Here is an 18,139-nt window from a genome sequence, read left to right as displayed (position 1 = left end):
CTTCGTCAGCTCAATCTGGAATGGCAAAAGTTGAGAGTCAGACCTATGCCAAGGTTTTAATAATTTTAAATTCCAAATAATGGCTTTTATTCTTTAAGAATCAATGGAAATAAAAAAGAACAATCTGGTTCCACCTTAAATCACACTAAAGATTGAAACATCCTTAATATAAAAAGTTTTGATTTTAGCACTCTGTTTGTTAACTTGCTTTTCTGGCCACCTGTTTGAACTGGAGTACACATACACAGATGATAAGGTATTATCTGCATTATTTGCTTACATGTTTTATTAAACTGTAGAATAAAGCTGCCTAAGTAATCAAACAACAGTCAGAAGAATGAATTAGTCCAAGAAAGACAAATTCCTATACATCTAAGCAGTGTAGATATGGATTTTAGAGGCTCAGCCTTATAGTCAGGGTTGAAATGAGATCTGTTGAAACTCTATATAACTAAATTTTACACTTTCAAATATTATTGAGCTGCTATATATCTTTTCCCCTCAAAGCACTGACTCCTAGTACAGACACAAACTGAAGGATGCCCTTCTTTTCATCAAGTCATTCTGTTGACTTCCAACATTTAGAGCCATATTCTTGTGTCCCCCCCCCCAGAAATCAGAACCCATGATAAACATATCTGGAATTTCACTGTATTTCTAGGTGATTTGCTGAAGCAAGAATGGCTTACCAAATTAAAAAGAATGCATTGGATGCAGATTTCCTATATCATATTAAGAGTTTTAGATGTTTTATAGATGACATGGTTTAAATATGTCCCATTTCATTTTTAAAAAATTTCTAAATGAACTATTTTTAAATGATATACAATTTTCAGCTTAGTAAAGAAGTAATCAATCAATCAATCAATCAATCAAACCAATCAACCAATAGGAGATGAATAATGATTAAGTTCTGATAAAAATATTAATTGTACCCTGCACTGTGATCTGAACATTTTTGGATGAGATCAACATTTGTAATTTTGAAAGTTTAATCTGTATTAAACTTTGAAAGTATAATCTGAATGTTTACTTGTTTTAATTTTAGGTAAACTACAGGCAAAATATAGATAAATTGAAATATAGTTCTGTTACGTGCACGCCTCAGATCCTTCAAGCAAAAATCAATGCCCAGCAACTTAGCGATGTAAGTTCTATTATGATTGTCAAATAGTTATCCAAAACACAGCAACTTTGCACAAGCAAACAGGTATTTATTCCTGGAAAGATTAATGCAAAATTTATCAAGGACAACACTGTCTACTTGAGCACACAGCTCTGATAGATGGGTGCTTTTGCCAGGTCCCTTTGGCCATTGAATGGCTTTTCATCTTGTTTCTAACAAGAATAAGAAGGATTAGCAGATTCAGTTTCTCCTTCTGTGTGAGTTGGACTAAAAGAGACAATAGCAGTGGATAGGACGAGGAAGATCAGTGTACAGAAGACAACTAGTCCCTCAGAGTATAGGGACTTAGAGTATATTTTGGTTTGATGAGTTGTGTGAAACAGGTTTCTGTGGCTTATTCAACACACATAATCAAAAAAAAACCAGGATGCTATAAACCAGGAGCCCTGGTGGCATGGTGATTAGAATGTAGTATTGCAAGCTAACTCTGGCCACAGCCAGGAGTTGATCCTGACCGGCTCAGGATTGACTCAGCCTTCCATCCTTCTGAGGTCAGTAAAATGAGGACCCAGATTGTTGGGGGCAATAGGCTGTCATTTGTAAACTACTCAGAGAGTGCTGTAAAGTTCTATGGAATGGTATATAAGTCTAAGTGCTATTGCTATATCATAACTGAAAAACCATAGACTGCTCGGTGACACAAATACTTCAGAGAAACATGCAATAGTTAGATGGTAATTAATCATGTCTACCAGATATTTATTTTTGTAATTATCTTTTGTTCATAAAAGAGTCAGTTTTTATACATTACACAATTTTTATGGGATTAGAATAATAAAGTTGAGACGTTATTTTATAAGTGCTTTCATGAAGCAAAACAGGCTAGCTAGACTGAAATAATTATTCACTCCCTTCTGGAGATTTTTCTAGGATGATGAAAATGGAAGGCAATCATATCTTAACGGTCACAGGAATTGATACAGATAGAAGATGACCACTTTAGTTATGACATCAATGACTAATTTATGTAAAATCTAATATGTTAATAAATAGAACAACTTAAAAAAATGAATGGCAGAATTTCAATGAAAATTAAATGAATGTTTACTAACCAAATTTTCCCAATATTATACAGTATAGTTTTTAATCATTCAGACCCTCTTTTCAAGACATGTGAGAATATATTCTTTGAGAATACTTCTATTTATTCTTTGTTTATTAATATGCTAACAAAATACTAGCCATTATAATTTATATTTTATTTTGCATTCATATTTTTCAATGACAAGTTGCTATATTATAGGGTAACATGAAGATTTTACATCCTTTTTTGAGATGTAGCATAGCTTCACAATAGTATTATGATCTTGATTAATTACAAATCTTTAAAAACATGTTTTTGACTTTTGCCAGCTGAATTATCGAGCCAACTATCAGAAAAACAAATCACATTATACTTTGCCTCAAGATGTACCAGAGCTAGTGAAGGCAAAAGCCAATGCAGAATTATACAGTGAGGTAAGACTTTTCCTTATTCCAGTGTAGATATTGGTTTAAGTGAATGCAAGACAGCACTTCAAACATTCAACAACTTTCTGCTCCATGAAAGAGAGAAAAGGAAGGCATTAGAGAAAGAGAAAAGGGGGGATATGAGGGTTTTGTTTTTAGCTTTAAACTATTTTGCTTCAGCCAATCAGCCATGGCATGGAGCCTTGAAAATGTTCTTGATTGCCCACACCTGCCATAGTGATTTATATGTAGAGTCTGCCAATTGAACTCTGTAAGAATTGCTTCTGAGGAAGCACAGACACAGATTAGTTTAGATAGTAAAGTAGTAAAGTCTGAGCATTTATTAGCAGGAAGCTGGGAAGCAGAGTTCTGTTTTCTGCTGGTGGTGGAAGGAAGAAACAATGTTCTGCTTATCTAGAAGAAATATTGGCAGGGTTCAACATATGAGAGAAAGGGACATTAAGTTTCTCCCATTCCATTCAACAATCCAGCTAACAACTGTTGGCTAGAAATTTCAGGAAGGGAAAATCCTCATGGTTTCTCGCTCTTAGCTACCATGATCATGACCAGTGGGAGAGAGGAAAACTGAATTGTCTTTATCATGGTTATCCATGAATTGTAAGGAATAGATAAGGCTTGTGAATTTAGCCCTCAACCTAAAATATGAAATAAGATTCCTTTCAGACACCCTTTTCACACTTGGGTTTCACTTGCTTAAATGAACCCTGTCTGAAAGAGCATTTCTGAGAAGAACCAAGCTCATCTGCATCCAAGTGATTCTGAATAATACACAGACATGGATGTAAATATAGCCTGAAACAGGGTCTGTGCATACAAGCAGTCATCGACTTAAGAACAAAATGGGAATCAAAATTTCAGTTTTTAAGCAATGCAGTCATTAAGTGAGCTATAATGTGATGGGACTTTATTTTATAATAATTTTTATGGTAGTTGTTAAAGGAATAACCTTGGTCATTAAGTGAATCTGGCTTCCCCAATTGATTTTGCTTGTTGGAAGCCAGCTAGAAATGTTGTAAATCATGATCACATGACTGCAAGATGCTGCAACCATCGTTAAGTATGAGTCAGTTGCAAGCACCAAAATTGTGATTTCATGACTGCAGAGGTGGTACAATGGTTGTAATTTTGAAGATGAGGAGACCATTGTTAACTATCTTTGAACAAATGGTCATAAGTCATAAGAACCGCTACCTGGTTCGCTATGTTATTTTTATTGATAGTATATAATATGCAACTATATTTTCTTCCTAGGTTAAATACAAAGAAGACTGGCAGAAAAACAGAGGCCGCAACTTTGAAATGAAGTTAGATTCCAAGTCTTTCCTTGCGGCCAAAGTTTCAGGAGATCTTGCCAGTGAAGTAGGTTCTATGTTTTCTATATGTTTGAAGGATTTATTCATAGTAAAAAGCAGCATACTTTATGTAAATGAAAACAAGTTGTTTTAGAAATTCAGCAATATGATTTGTTTTTGAAAATAATATGCCATAAACTAGGATAGAATAATCTTTGCATTCTAGACACTTTCTGAATGAAACTTTGAAAATTAATTTTCAGGGCTTGAAATTAAGCATGCATGCAGATAAAAATAGACATGGACCAAAACATATGTTTAATTCATTTTGAAGTATTTCAGGCAACATTTAATTAGTTACTTAGATTTAATTAAAAAAAGATAGTATTTAAGTATAAATGTTCACAGTCCCTTTTAACCCCAGGTATATATTTTGGGTTTTGTAACTGTTGTCATAAAATTGTTGCCCTGATATGTACAGTTAGAGAGTACCTTAGAAAGCAAAATGTAAACATCTGAGCTTTTCATATTCTTTTCAGGTAAGAATTCAGGTAAGTAAAGAGCTCATTGTGCAAAGAGTTTTTAAGGAAAAAAACCACAGTATTAGATAATTACTTTGTACATTATTCAGCCTTTGAAATGCCAGGAAGTTTATATTTAGGGGTCACAGTGTATGATTCTATAATTATTACTTATTTTCTCTATAAAGATTAAATACAAAGAAGACTATGAGAAAATGAAAGGAAAAGCTTTGTCAACAAAAGATTCAAGACTCCTGCACTCTATGCAAGTAGCGAAAATAAATAGTGAGGTAAATGTCCTTTCATATCCACTTTTATTATTTCTTTAGGATTTACAGAACCCACTGGTTACAGTAAAAAACATCAGTATTTCTTCTTATTCGACTTCTTTATTAAGCAAGACAATAGTGGTTAGGGGTTAAAAGCTTAAATCCTGTAGAGATTGGAGACCAAATAGTAATAATGATCAAATCATGTTTATTACATTCAGGCTCACATGATTCATTTCCTATTCCCTTATAATTTCCTTTCACTGACTAACAATACATCTGTTCTATCATTATATATGTCAATCATGTTTAATGCTAAGCAGGGTTGGCAAAATGGATAATTCAAACTCTTCATAATTATTATAATGCAGAGGCGCAATATTTGTGGATTGGGAAGATATAAGATCTCCTTATATTATAACTGATAATATAACTTATTGCCAGAGTTTCAGATCTTAGTTCAAAGAAACTTGCATTGAAATTTTGGTTCAAAATAAGTTATTAAGGCTATTATTTTGGTATAAGATACATTGAAATCATTGAATTTATGCCAATCTAAATCTGCATGAGATTGTGTGTTTATTTGGTTGAAATATGCAGAAGTGAGAACTCAAACACATTCAGAGGCCGGATATTCTTCTTCTTCAACATACTGAATTATGTCAAGTGATGTAGGTTTTCCTGAACTACCACTTGGTGTTATCCATCACTCAAAAGAAAGGAAGATAATATTTTCCTTTTCCTAAGCAGAAGAAAATTTTCATTCTTTTTCTCTCAGAGGTTGAAAATTGAGAAAACCCATTGCATTTTATTTCCTTCTAAATAAAGGCGTGAGGACTTAATCAAAATGGGGATTCTTGAAGGTGTCTTCAGGTACTGATTCTTTGGTCTTTGCTTGACCCCTAGAAGAAATGGGGTCATAGCACAGCCCCAAGAAAAGGTATGGCATGCGTCTGGCACCTTGAGCCACATTTGATATGCAGGTTAAAGTTTTTGCAAATGAAACCCAATATTTACCTAACTTCTGCAGCCAAAGAATAAAGGATGAATTATTCCAAATGCAGTAACCAACATAATTATTTGAAAATAATTCAGTTAAGTGTTAGTAAAAATTTTACATTTTACTGTAAACAAAATTTCACAAGCTGGAACAGAAATTTAATCTTTCAATTCTTAATCAGATAAGTAAGATTGTGCAGAGATTTGAAGGAACTGAAAGGTTTTTTTTTTAATCTGCTAATTCAAGATTGGTGTTTCATCAATCTGTTTTAATTTTTGGTAATGCAATATGTTGATATTACTGCAGATTGCATACAAAAAAGATTTTGAGAAGAATAAAGCACATTTCCATTTACCACTGGATATGATAAATCTGAAACATGCAAAGAAAGCCCAAGCTCTGGCTAGTGATGTTGACTATAGGAAGAAAATACATGAATATACAGCAGTTCCAGAAGATCTAAAGACACAGTGGGCCAAAAAGGCCTATGGGCTACAAAGTGAGGTAGGATAAAAGACATTTCATTTATTATTTTAAAAAGGCTTATAAGAATAATTATGTGATTAGAATCTATTGGTTATTGTTTGGTCTACTAAATCTGGGCTGCAAAAATCCAGATTATCAGTAGATTGAAAAATCTAATTTTTTGTTTGCCATCTGTTGGTCATCCAGAGTTTTATAGTTCGGATGGTACAGCCTGGCTATTGTCATTTACAGGCTACGTGTTAAGACTGCAGACCAATCCACACGAAATTACATATGCACTGTAAACATAAAAATGTATTTAATTTGACTTAAATTTTATTAAATTAGTATATTTATTCTCATAGAAGAATATTTTGTTGAACTCTAGTAGTACCAACAGTAATACCAATAATTTTATACATACAATTTTATACATTTATAAAGTTCTACATAAAACTTTACAAATTTATATTGTTGTTATAATTTACATATTTATTTGCATTTATTATTAGATTTATATCCTGCCTTTATTTTGTACATCCCAGGATGATATACATAGTGTTCTTGTCTCCTAATATCCCCATGTCTGAGCTGAGAGAAAGTGACATGGCTTTCATGTCTAAGGGACTAGAAGTCTCCTAATTACTCTTGTTACATATAGCTGGCCAATTTAATATACTTTAGTAATACCAGTCTACTTAAAACTTGTGAATTTCCCTTTCCTTTAGCTTCAGTACAAAACCGACCTTCAATGGATGAAGGGAGTTGGCTGGATAGCGGACCAAAGTATCAATATTGAACAAGCAAAAAAAGCAGGAGAACTCATCAGTGAGGTCAGTTTACTGATTTTACTCAAATATGCTGTTGAAGGTTTATAGAAAGTAAAAGCACTTGTAAGTATGCTGATGGCATGACCCACTGTTATGGCTTTTTGAACATGTGATTGACTGTCAAACCATCAGTTGAGCTTTATTAAATTAATAGCAACAAATTTTCTGCAAATGGAGAGGTTTGCAGAATTTAGCATTTTCTTAAAATATTGAATCTACTGTTCTATTGGCAGTATAAATTCCATCCTTTTCTTATCTGCAAGAAACATCATGATGGATGGATAGAAGTAGCAACACATTGGCACAGATTTCCTGTTTTTATCATTTGTCTTCCCAAACCATCTTTACTCTCCATATATTTGTATATGATACAGATACAAATAGGTGGTGTTTGCAGTGTCATATCAGTGCATCATTATAGTTAAGAATGAATGTCTATGATATTAAAATAATACCATAAATCTTAAATCCATATCCACAGTAGTGTGTATTGCACTTGATTGAGGAATTGGAGTGAGATAGTATACGTGTTTATGTTTTTAAATAGTCTGTTTCAAGTTATACTGTTTCAACCAAAGTTATTTCAACCAAATATGAACATATGTAAATAATGAAGGATGTGATTACAATTAATATCACAACTACAAAGAGCTGTGGTGGCGCAGTGATTAGAATACAGTATTGCAGGCTAACTCTGCATTCCACTGCCAGTAGTTTGATTCTGACTGGTTCAAGGTTGATTCCACCTTCCATCCTTCTGTGGACCCAGATTATTGGGTCAATATGCTGACTCTGTAAATCGCTTAGAGAGGGCTATAAAGCACTATGAAGTGGTATATAAGTCTAAGTGTGATTGCTATTACAATAAATAATAGTGATTTGGAAGCCACAATTTTACCATTGTACCACATTATACCTCTCCTGGTAAGATTACCTATTATTCTGGTCCCAACAGTTAGGAAAGGATCATTTTTAAAATATCTGTTTAAGGCTTCTAGATGATTATATATGGGAGATGAGAGCATTCAAGAGGACAGGTGTTGCAATGGAAAAGGCATTTTTCCTAATTCGCGTCAAGACACTGTTTAACAAAGGGACCAATATCTTGATCCCTCACTCTATTTTACCCAGAATGAATGCAGCCATTTGCTGGCTTACTTTTCTCTAGACACGGCTACGGAAAGAATGGACAGGAAATGTTCTATTGAACTGTATAAAAGACAAATAATCAAAGCTGGGCCTTAGATAAGCCTCCTTCATCTTTAAATTAATGAAATTCCATTATTTAAAACTACCAAACAAAAATCTGGAAAAATGCATGAATACTGTTCAACTTACATTTCATCAACGGAGCTAGCTTTAACTTCCGAGTTGACAGCAATGTTTTTTTAAAAAAACCTTGCAGTGCTGTTGGGACCTAGACTGGAAATGAATAGAAGGCATACCTGATCAGTTTTAAAGTTGAACAAAAGTGGTGACAATGTCTGAATCATCTTAAAATGTATTTTAATTAGAAAAAGTATCGACAGAGGGCTGATGCTCTAAAGTTCACAAGTGTTGCAGACAGTTCCCAGATCCAACATGCAAAGAAAAGCCAGGAACTGCAGAGTGATGTGAGTCTGCCTTTCATCTTCTTTCTGTATTGATTTGTTATTGTTAAAAACAAAAAAAATCTATGAGGACAAATTGATTGATTATTGGTTGATTGATTATGTCACCAAGGCAGTGTTAACTCTTATTGACATCAATAGTTTTTCTCCATGACAATCTAACCTGGTCCTTCAGGTCTTCTGACAATGCTCCAATGGTGGATTGCTCCCCAGTTTGCACTGGTTCTATAGAACCGGTCATAAAACCGGTGGGAGGCTCCGCACACCAACTCCGATGTCATCAAAATGCTTCTGCATTTTGATGCAGAAGAGCATGTGTGCACGTGCGCAGCCCCGTTGCGAACCGGTAGTAAAGATAAGTAGAACCCACCCCTGCAATGCACCCATTGCTATTGTAAACTGAGTCCATCCACCTTGCTCCTGCTGCTCTTCTTTTCTTTCCTTCCATCCTTCCCAACAGGAAAACCTTCCCAGAAAGCTAAGTCTTTACAAATACCAACACTGAAAAATAGGAAGATTCAGCAGTGAACATTTTCTATTTCTTACATTGGTTCATATGTAGTACATCTGTACTACTGTAAGAGTAACAGTGGTGCAGTGGTTAGAATGCGGTACTGCAGACTTTCTGCTGACTGCCAGCTGCCTGCAATTTGGCAGCTAGAATCTCACCAGGCTCAAAGTTGACTCAGCTTTCCATCCTTCTGAGGTCAGTAAAATGAGGACCCAGATTATTGGGGGCAATATGCTGACTCTGTAAACCGCTTAGAGAGGTGTTATGACCTAGGCTTTCTGGGTCAGTAAAACACATGAGTAGTCCCCAAAACCTCTTTTATTGCAACAGCTGTTCATTCACAGATGACTCCCAAATAGTTGTAAAGAGTCCTTCAGGCTGATAATCACCCACATTTATTTCCCTTGACACTCTGCCAAAGACCTAATTGGCAAAGCCACACAGAGTCTAGAATCAAACAGAGCTTCAGACTTTTAACTGAACAGAATTAAAAACGTTGCTTCCTGCAAAGGCCCACGTGCCTTTGCTCCTCTTTATGGGTGGGGCCAATCATTTCAAGCCCTACTCCTGAGTCGTCCCTTTTGTCTTAACTGTTCTTGCCTTCTGGCAGCTCTGTGCATGTGCGCACTGGGAACAGGCTCCCCCTGTTCCTCTGCCTTGCTGAGAGCCGACTCTGGAGGCAGCACGTACCTCCCAGATGGCCCTTTCTCTGCCTCAGATGCAGAGCCCTTCTCCGAGGCTTCCCCAGACTCCAGGACTGGCTCATGTTCCTCCCCAACCTCTTCACTGTCCGACTCTGCTGCCAGCTTCGCAGGCTGCTGGTGGACCACAACAAGAGGGTTGTAAAGGAGTATATAAGTCTAAATGCTATTGCTATTGCTACTACTTAATGTTTAGCTTGTTTTAACATTTATATTTTTAGTAAATGTATATTTATCTTTTAAGATTGTAAACCACCCAGAGTTACCTGTGGTAAGATGGGCAGTTGATAAAATTTATAAATAAATAAATAAATAATAAATAATGTAGCAAGGTGTTGGTTTACCATTGTTTTGGATATTGTGGTGATTAAGGCCGTGTGGTAAACTACTGAGGAAAAAGAAATTAACTTCTCCATATCTTTCCTCAGTAGGACTCTACTGTTTGTTGCTAAGGTTATGTGTCTGTCACCCACAATTGCTAAACAGAATTGTTGAGAGTTAGCTTGCAAGTTTCATAAACTATCATTGGTTGCATAGTTAGCAAGAGGTTTAGATTGGATTTGGCATTTTTATCTGCCTACTGAGACCTTCCCCAGCACCTGGGATGGCAGATGGTGTTTAATGGTGTTAAAGGTATCATCACAAGATGTAACGTGTTCCAAGTAAAGCTGCCTTTTGCAATTGACTGATATTGATTTTGTCAATGCTGATAGTGTTCAAGGGTGCTCTAGTTGCACCCAAGGCATTTATTATTATTGGTAATACCTTTGTTGCTGTCTTTGTTTTATTTACCTTTATACTTCTATTTATAGGTCTTCGTATTTTGTGATATTTTTCCAGTTCTTTTTCTTTTATTCTGGTATTTCTCCAGGGACGGCAGTGTCCACTATCCAGGCTTATTTTCTTTTTCTTAAGAACTATTGTTAAATCTGGGATGCTATGTGGCAGGTGCTTGTCTATTGAATTCTAAAATGCCAGAGACTTAGTTTCTTCATTTTCTATTACTTCATCTATTTTGTAGTCTTACCAGTTCTTGCTTGCAGGCAAAATAGGCGAAGAAATAGAAAATGAAGAAGATGAAGTGCTCTGGGACACTATTTTTATTATTCTGAACTGTTTCCATTGTTTAGAAAATAGATATCATACTACTTTGTATTAGCATATTAGGGGAAAGCAGCCCATTCTGATGCAATATAATATGCAGAAGCTAGCATCAGCTGCAAACCAATTTTTCACACTGTGAATAAGAAATGGTTTCACTCTCCTATTGTAATGCTTCTACTGCTTACACAAATTGTTATCATAATGATATTATTGACAAACCCAATGCTTTACAAACTAGAATTTGGAGAAACAAAGCATATTCATGAATCATTATGAATAAATTCATGAATTTATGACTTCTTTATAAATGCTAGTCAACAGTTCCATCATTGGCTTTTTAAGAGGATTGCAATCTGAACTATATACTACTTTATGTCCTATGATTTTTTTCCTTTCCTTTCCTTTCCTTTCCTTTCCTTTCCTTTCCTTTCCTTTCCTTTCCTTTCCTTTCCTTTCCTTTCCTTTCCTTTCCTTTCCTTTCCTTTCCTTTCCTTTCCTCTCCTCTCCTCTCCTCTCCTCTCCTCTCCTCTCCTCTCCTCTCCTCTCCACTCCACTCCACTCCACTCCACTCCACTCCACTCATCTCCCCCTCTCCCCCTCTCCCCCTCCCCTCCCCCCTTCTTACTATATAGGGGACTGGTGTATAAATTTATAGAAAAATGTATGGAAAATCTCCTGTTCATTATCCAACATTTCATGCTGGGTATGAAACCTGAACCACTGTAGCCTGTCAGCTAATGTCAACGCTACTGGGCTACAGGTTGGATCTAGCAGAAGGCATGTTGATATATTTGTAACAGCTTAAATATTTCTTGTTATGCTTTATGCCTATGGATGTAATGATTTGGTCTGCTTTTGTGAACAGATTGCATACAAGTCAGCAAAAGAGGATTTTCTTCACAACTACACCATCAGCAAAGATGAGCCTCTATTCATACAGGCCAGAATAAATGCTGCAAATATTAGTGAGGTATGTTGAGATTTGAATGCCATTTTGGGTGGAGTTTATGGAGAAAGCCTGAAAAATAGCTTACGTTTTAAGTAATAGTAGAGAGTTGTTATGTTTGTTCAAGTTCTGAAGCATTCCTACCAAAATACTTCAGAAAGGTGCACAATCCATGTGGGCATCTATACATTTATATATAATATACATTTATATAAAATAAGAGTTCAACAATGTCTCCCAAAAACTTTGTGAATTATAATTAGGTGTGGATTCTGAGTATCTGTTAGACAATGTTAACTAGTTCTATCAGAAAAGTAGTGTCTAGTATTCATTAAGAGTGACAGGGTCTCTCTACTGTTTTGGGTTCCAATTCCCAATTGTCCCATTCAGCATCACTAATGTCAGGAATAATGGAAGCTAAAATTTAAAGCATTTAGATTATCCCATTTGGGAAAAGCCACCATAGAGCTTTTGTAGTTGAACACCTATGTTGCTAATATTGACATCTTTTATAAGGATCTTCTTAATTTGACCAATAGGGAAACAAACAAGCTGGATTAACAATAGGAACTTGAAATGCATTTAAATAACTGGTAAAACAATACAAATCTGATTCTTTTTGGAGGTATTGGGTGCTATTATGATGCCTGTAGCTCATGACAGCAAGCAAAATAATTGTGGTATTAACATATTTTTAGAAAATCTACAAGAGTAGCTGGGAGAGGCAGAAAGAGAAAGGATTTGAACTTCATCTTGATGCTATACCATTCCTGACAGCCAAGGCAAAGAGGGACCTAGCAAGTGATGTGAGTATTGATTTAAAAATATGCTCCCTTAGGAATTATTAAAACTAGAATAAATGCATGCATCTTTGTTTAAACATTTTACTAATCAATAAATTATATCTGATAAACAAGAACTTACCTGGACATACCTTTATAAGAAAGGTTAACTGGATCTGATCCCACAGTTAATAACGAGTAGGCTATTTTGTTCTCTTCGCTGCCATAATCTATTATTTTTCTCAACAGATAAAATACAAGGAAAATTATGAGAAGACTAGAGGAAAGTTGATTGGAGTGCAAGATGTGAGCCAAGACTCACAAATGGCTCACTTGCTTCATGTATCCAAGTTGCAGAGTGACCTGGAATACAAAAAGGCATCTGAAGACGTAAAGAATCAATATCATGTGTCCATGGATATGGTAAATCTTGTCCATGCCAAGAAAGCTCAGGACTTGGCTACTGATAGAGGATATAAGACAATTATGCACCGCTATACAGCCTTGCCCACAGATATGAAGGTAGAATGGGCCAAGCAGGCTTATGGCTTGCAGAGTGATGTAAGTCCCAAAGTTGATTATTTTTATACAACCTTACACTCTCTTAGCCATTTGGGGCTAATCATAAAGAATAACTTTGGATGGTTAATCTTTGGTAGGTTTACTGATTACAACTATCACAGTCTGATTATACTAAGTCCACTGACACAGTGGCTCTATCAAAGGCTCAGGAGTTTGCTAAATTATAATTTAATACAATATGGGATTCCAACATGGTAGAAGTTATAGTTCAATTTGATCTGGTGTGACACAATTTCTCAGTTAGATAAAATGTACACTGTTTATCCTGGGTGAAAAACAACTTCATTTGTGGAACCCTGTAGGTTTTTTTAAATACAACTTTGTATAAATTCCTGCTGGATCTGGAAATGAGGATAGTATTGCAAACTATGGAGAGTGAGTGCTTTTTCATAGTAATATAATGTTTGCAAACCGATATTATGCTTCTCATCCACCTCTATATGATTGGAAACTGTACTTAATATTTTTGGGTAAACATTGGCCAACATTATGAACAGATCAATAGTGCAAAGGGGATGGGGATATGTTATTTTTTCCATGGGTTTGGGTGGAGTATATGCATAAGCATATTTTTTTAAAAAATGGGGCTAATTTAAATTTAAAGCTTATACTACAATTTTTTACTCTTCCCATTTTGGCATAGCAAGAAATTATGCCACCTATTTCATCAACCATACCAGAGGATGGGCCCCTATAATAGAGGCACGTGTATTTGCCTGATGATGATGAGTTCACATATCCCTCTTTCACGTAATTTAGGGTAGAATTAACACATGGGTTATTTGCACTGGTCTTTTCCAGCTATGCAAAAAAGGGATTAAAATAAGTCATTCCTGTATGCACCTTCATTAATATCCTTTACTGCCCCAAATCTTTCCTATGGCTTGTAACTCAATTCACACTTACCTTGGAGCAAGGTTTATCATACTCATTTGCCTTATTTCAAGAAAATAGACAAAAGATTTCTATGGAGAAATCTTTTGAACCAGCCCTGATTTTCATGACTGATACTTTGAGAATGTTGTCAGAAACCATTTAGTCATCAGTAAAAGGGAGTAAATAAATAAGTTCCTTCTCGATGCATTTTCTTTTAAACCTTATAGTAAAAAGGTTCACTGTCAGCACATTCGCGGTCTCTTTTCTAAACCACCCCCCTCCCTTTCACATTTCTACCCACAGTTGCAAAGAAGTGGATAAAACAAAAGCAGGCTCTAATTTGGCTCAGTTGGGGTTCTGATGTGTGAGTTCTTTAGGTGGCATTTTTAATGTGTGAGCAGCCACAATGGAGCATTTTCATTTCCTTTTGTCAGAACCGATACAGAGCAGATCTGAACTGGATGAAAGGAGCCGGATGGATCGCCACTGGGTCATTAAATGTGAAGCAGGCTCAGAAGGCAGGAGAACTCATTAGCGAGGTGAGATTTCATGACAGCCGTAGCAATACCTGCCCCATAATGCATGTAAAATATTGGTATAAAATTAAAATAATTCCACTGAAAGGGGGGAAAAAGAAAAAGGCTCTCAAAACCAGGCATTGTAGTCATAATTAGAAGGAAGCCAGATACCAAACAGAAAACAGCGGGAGTCCATATAGTCTTTCCAAAAGCAAAGGAGGTGACAAGTGATATCATGAATAATAATGGCAATCAAACAATTGCTATCCCACCACCTTGCATTTTATTAATGAAGTATATCAAGGCTTAACATGTATATTTATGACTCTAATACGACTAATACATCTAATGCTCAAGCTCTCCCATTCACATACTTTTTTCAGTACAAAAAACAAAAACAAAATACAGCTTATAGGTGCTTCTGAATGCTACTAAGACCATCCACAAACAAAATATTCTGAATTTTCGAATATGCATTCCTAGCAAATATGTTAAAAGAATTTAAGGATTCATAAGTACTTTTGTGCAGTCACACTAAAGATGGTGTGATGACAGGCATGGTCATTTATAGCAGAAATACATTTAGGCACAGATTTTCTAGTACAGTTTTAGTGTTGCCGAAGCTGTTTGACCAGAGAGTACAAAACAAAACAAAATATTTATGCTTTTACAATATTCTTTTAAGCAAGCAATATTCAGGCACTTGGTATAATTATTTTGCAGCTTTAATATTTTCACCATTGAAATGGCAGTGCTTTGGAAGCCGTGGTTTTTACCAACTATATTTCACTTTTGCTTGCAATTATAATTTGAAGAAATGTATTTTCTAAAAATTGGATATCTATTAGTCTTTGTCCCTAACAACCCAAAGACGTAATTGTTATGAACTCTATCTTTATACGTACGAAGATATTTTTAGTTTTTGAAGCAAGTGTCTACCATTTTTTAAAAAATATTTTAAAATATTTTTATTACAACAGTTAAATTGGCGAACCAATTATTTTCACTTGTGGAAATAGCACAATAAAGAAGCAATAAAGAAGTGATGTTAATATAAATGTCACAATCCAGTGTCCTTGAAGTGAACGATCTGTATATAAATACAGGAAAAACATATGATCAAATATCACATTTTTTTGTGTAACATAAGCAATAAGATAGGCTATCAGAAATGCCTCTTTGACTTGGCTACAATTTTTATTATTTGTGTTCATGACACAAATCATCAGATTTCAAATAATGCACAAAGTATCATTGTAGTATTATATTCAAATAGCTGTTTTACTTCAAGGGCTTACCAATATAGAATGCTAGTTTGTATTTCAGACTTCGGGGGAATGCATGAAGGTTTTTTCATGGGATTCTAGGCATTTTATTACACATAATCCTCTTGAAATGTTTTCCTTAAATTTTAAGTGGAAATGCTGTATGATCACACTAGTAAAAATTAGTTTTAAATGGAAACTAATTCTAATCTGAAAGTTTTCAGGTGATAAGCATGAAGAAAGAGGAATAATAATTATGTTTACACATTCACTCTAATCTCAAGCAACCTATGATTTTTTTATTTCAAATAGCATGAAAGAGCAGCACAAAATTCACTGCTTTGATCTTTTTTTTTTGCTCAACAGAAGAAATACCGTCAGCACCCATATGCTTTGAAGTTTACCAGTATTAAAGACACTCCTGAGATGATCCAGGCTAGAATTAGTTATAACCAGGCTGTGGATGTAAGTTGTAATGTATATACATTATGATTATAAAAGTGGTAGCCTCTTTGAATGATCTGATTGAAGCACTAGTTTTCTCTGTCATTGACCTCATTCTCAGGAACTGAGAAACTTGTGTTAATGGAAACCTACCATTCTTCTAAAAAGCCTAGGAGAACACTCATATATAGACAGATAAATTTGTAACCCTATCCTGACTCATACAGTTTGGTACATTAAACATATGTTTACAATTTACAACCATATCAGCATTATATTTGTAATATTTATTTTTTCTCCTTAGGGGACATTTTAAATACTGTATGAATTTCTCTTTGTCTCACTGAAACAATTATTAACAATTCTCTTTTTTACAATAAATCAGTGCCAGTAATACAAATCACTTCAATCTTATATAGCATATACATAATCTGTAGCAGATCATTTCTAAAGTATTAGGTAATTCTTTGATGGATACACTCAAAAGACAATTACACGAGATGAAAAATGATTTATGTTGTTGTATTTCAAATTTAAATACAGCTATCCATTTAGAAATAATCCTAATATAATGTAAAATAAAACAATAAAATAAGCAAATTAAATAATAACATAAGTGCTCAGTGAGATCTAAAGCCTGGGAAAATAATTATTACCTCACAGTGAAAAAATAACACAGTAGGTACAAGTTAAGCATTATTGGGAAGAGGCATTTTCCTAAGTTATCACCACGGCTCAGGAGAACATGTATGGTATGTTGATAAATAAATAAGCCTGTGAAGCATTCCATATTCATATTCAAGAGTTAAAATAATTATCTTACTCAGGGCTTATAAATGAATAAATCTGCCATCAAGGATTTCAAAACTCAGAAAACAGCAGGAGATAATTCCGTCTTCCAGAGCACGTTGTCCTGCAAGTGCTGTATTTTAGAAAAGAATTTCTATCATGAGACAGCAGCATACCAATTCTCCCCGTTCACACTCAGTTGAGATAATGGGATGCTATTCTTTGATAGAAGCTAATTAATGTAGTCATATTTAAATTAAAAAAAAACATTTACTGCTGTTGTGAATCATCACTTTATAAACTTTACTATATGATAAGCAAAGAATGGTTTGGCTGTATACCAAGGAAGGAATTCACAATTTGTCAAAAAGGTTTCAGTGACACAACTGGAAATAGCTGATTTAGAAGACTGCTCCAGATTCTAGATGCCACAACCGAAACTGAGATTTTAAATCTCCAGTTAATAAAGACAGTCACAAGAAAATCATAACTTAATGAATTCTTATATTGACTATAGTTCTTGAATTAATTTGATAAGGATTGATTTGGTGGAGGGTGGAAAGGGTTACTATGCACAAAAACATGTAATGGTGCCCTACAAAGTATTTTCTGAATTTTGCAGAGGCTTTATAAAGAACATGGAGAGAATGTCAAACATAATTATACCCAAATAGCAGAACTTCCCGAGATCTCTCAAGCTAAGCAAAATGCTTTGAATATCAGTGAGGTAAGATTTTTAGGATACATCTTGACTTTCTTTATATTAACTATAGCTGTGTAAAATGTATTTTTCTCACTTATTTTCTTGAGGATAAGCCTGACTGTAAGTAAGGGGTTATAAGACCTGTCTTATGCATATGCATTTTTGCTGTTCCTCTCATTTTTAATAATTGCACATTGTTGTCTGTGTGGTTTTCTGAAAAGAAGATTCCAAGATGCCACAGAAGAGCCAAGACTGAACTGAGTTGAAGTTTGGTG

General features: G+C 34.9%; 1 protein-coding gene across 2 annotated transcripts in view; it reads left to right on the top strand.

Moving 5' to 3' along the window:
- The window catches only part of NRAP (nebulin related anchoring protein), a 63,134-nt gene that overhangs the window by 20,552 nt on the left and 24,443 nt on the right, over nucleotides 1–18,139 (top strand). For both annotated transcript variants that reach the window (XM_070946098.1, XM_070946099.1), the window contains exons 15-27: nucleotides 1,049–1,147; nucleotides 2,540–2,644; nucleotides 3,908–4,015; nucleotides 4,658–4,759; nucleotides 6,045–6,242; nucleotides 6,932–7,036; nucleotides 8,548–8,646; nucleotides 11,825–11,929; nucleotides 12,604–12,711; nucleotides 12,937–13,248; nucleotides 14,580–14,684; nucleotides 16,295–16,393; nucleotides 17,784–17,888. In XM_070946098.1, coding sequence (XP_070802199.1) covers nucleotides 1,049–1,147; nucleotides 2,540–2,644; nucleotides 3,908–4,015; nucleotides 4,658–4,759; nucleotides 6,045–6,242; nucleotides 6,932–7,036; nucleotides 8,548–8,646; nucleotides 11,825–11,929; nucleotides 12,604–12,711; nucleotides 12,937–13,248; nucleotides 14,580–14,684; nucleotides 16,295–16,393; nucleotides 17,784–17,888 — 1,650 coding nt within the window. The remainder of the gene's footprint in view (nucleotides 1–1,048; nucleotides 1,148–2,539; nucleotides 2,645–3,907; nucleotides 4,016–4,657; nucleotides 4,760–6,044; nucleotides 6,243–6,931; nucleotides 7,037–8,547; nucleotides 8,647–11,824; nucleotides 11,930–12,603; nucleotides 12,712–12,936; nucleotides 13,249–14,579; nucleotides 14,685–16,294; nucleotides 16,394–17,783; nucleotides 17,889–18,139) is intronic.

Source organism: Pituophis catenifer, unplaced genomic scaffold (assembly GCF_029215685.1).
Source record: "Pituophis catenifer annectens isolate HBS135680 unplaced genomic scaffold, rPitCat1.0.hap2 SCAF_6, whole genome shotgun sequence".
Lineage (NCBI taxonomy): Eukaryota > Metazoa > Chordata > Lepidosauria > Squamata > Colubridae > Pituophis > Pituophis catenifer.
Note: the sequence above shows the minus strand (reverse complement) of the source record. Positions and strands in the feature narration are given on the sequence as shown.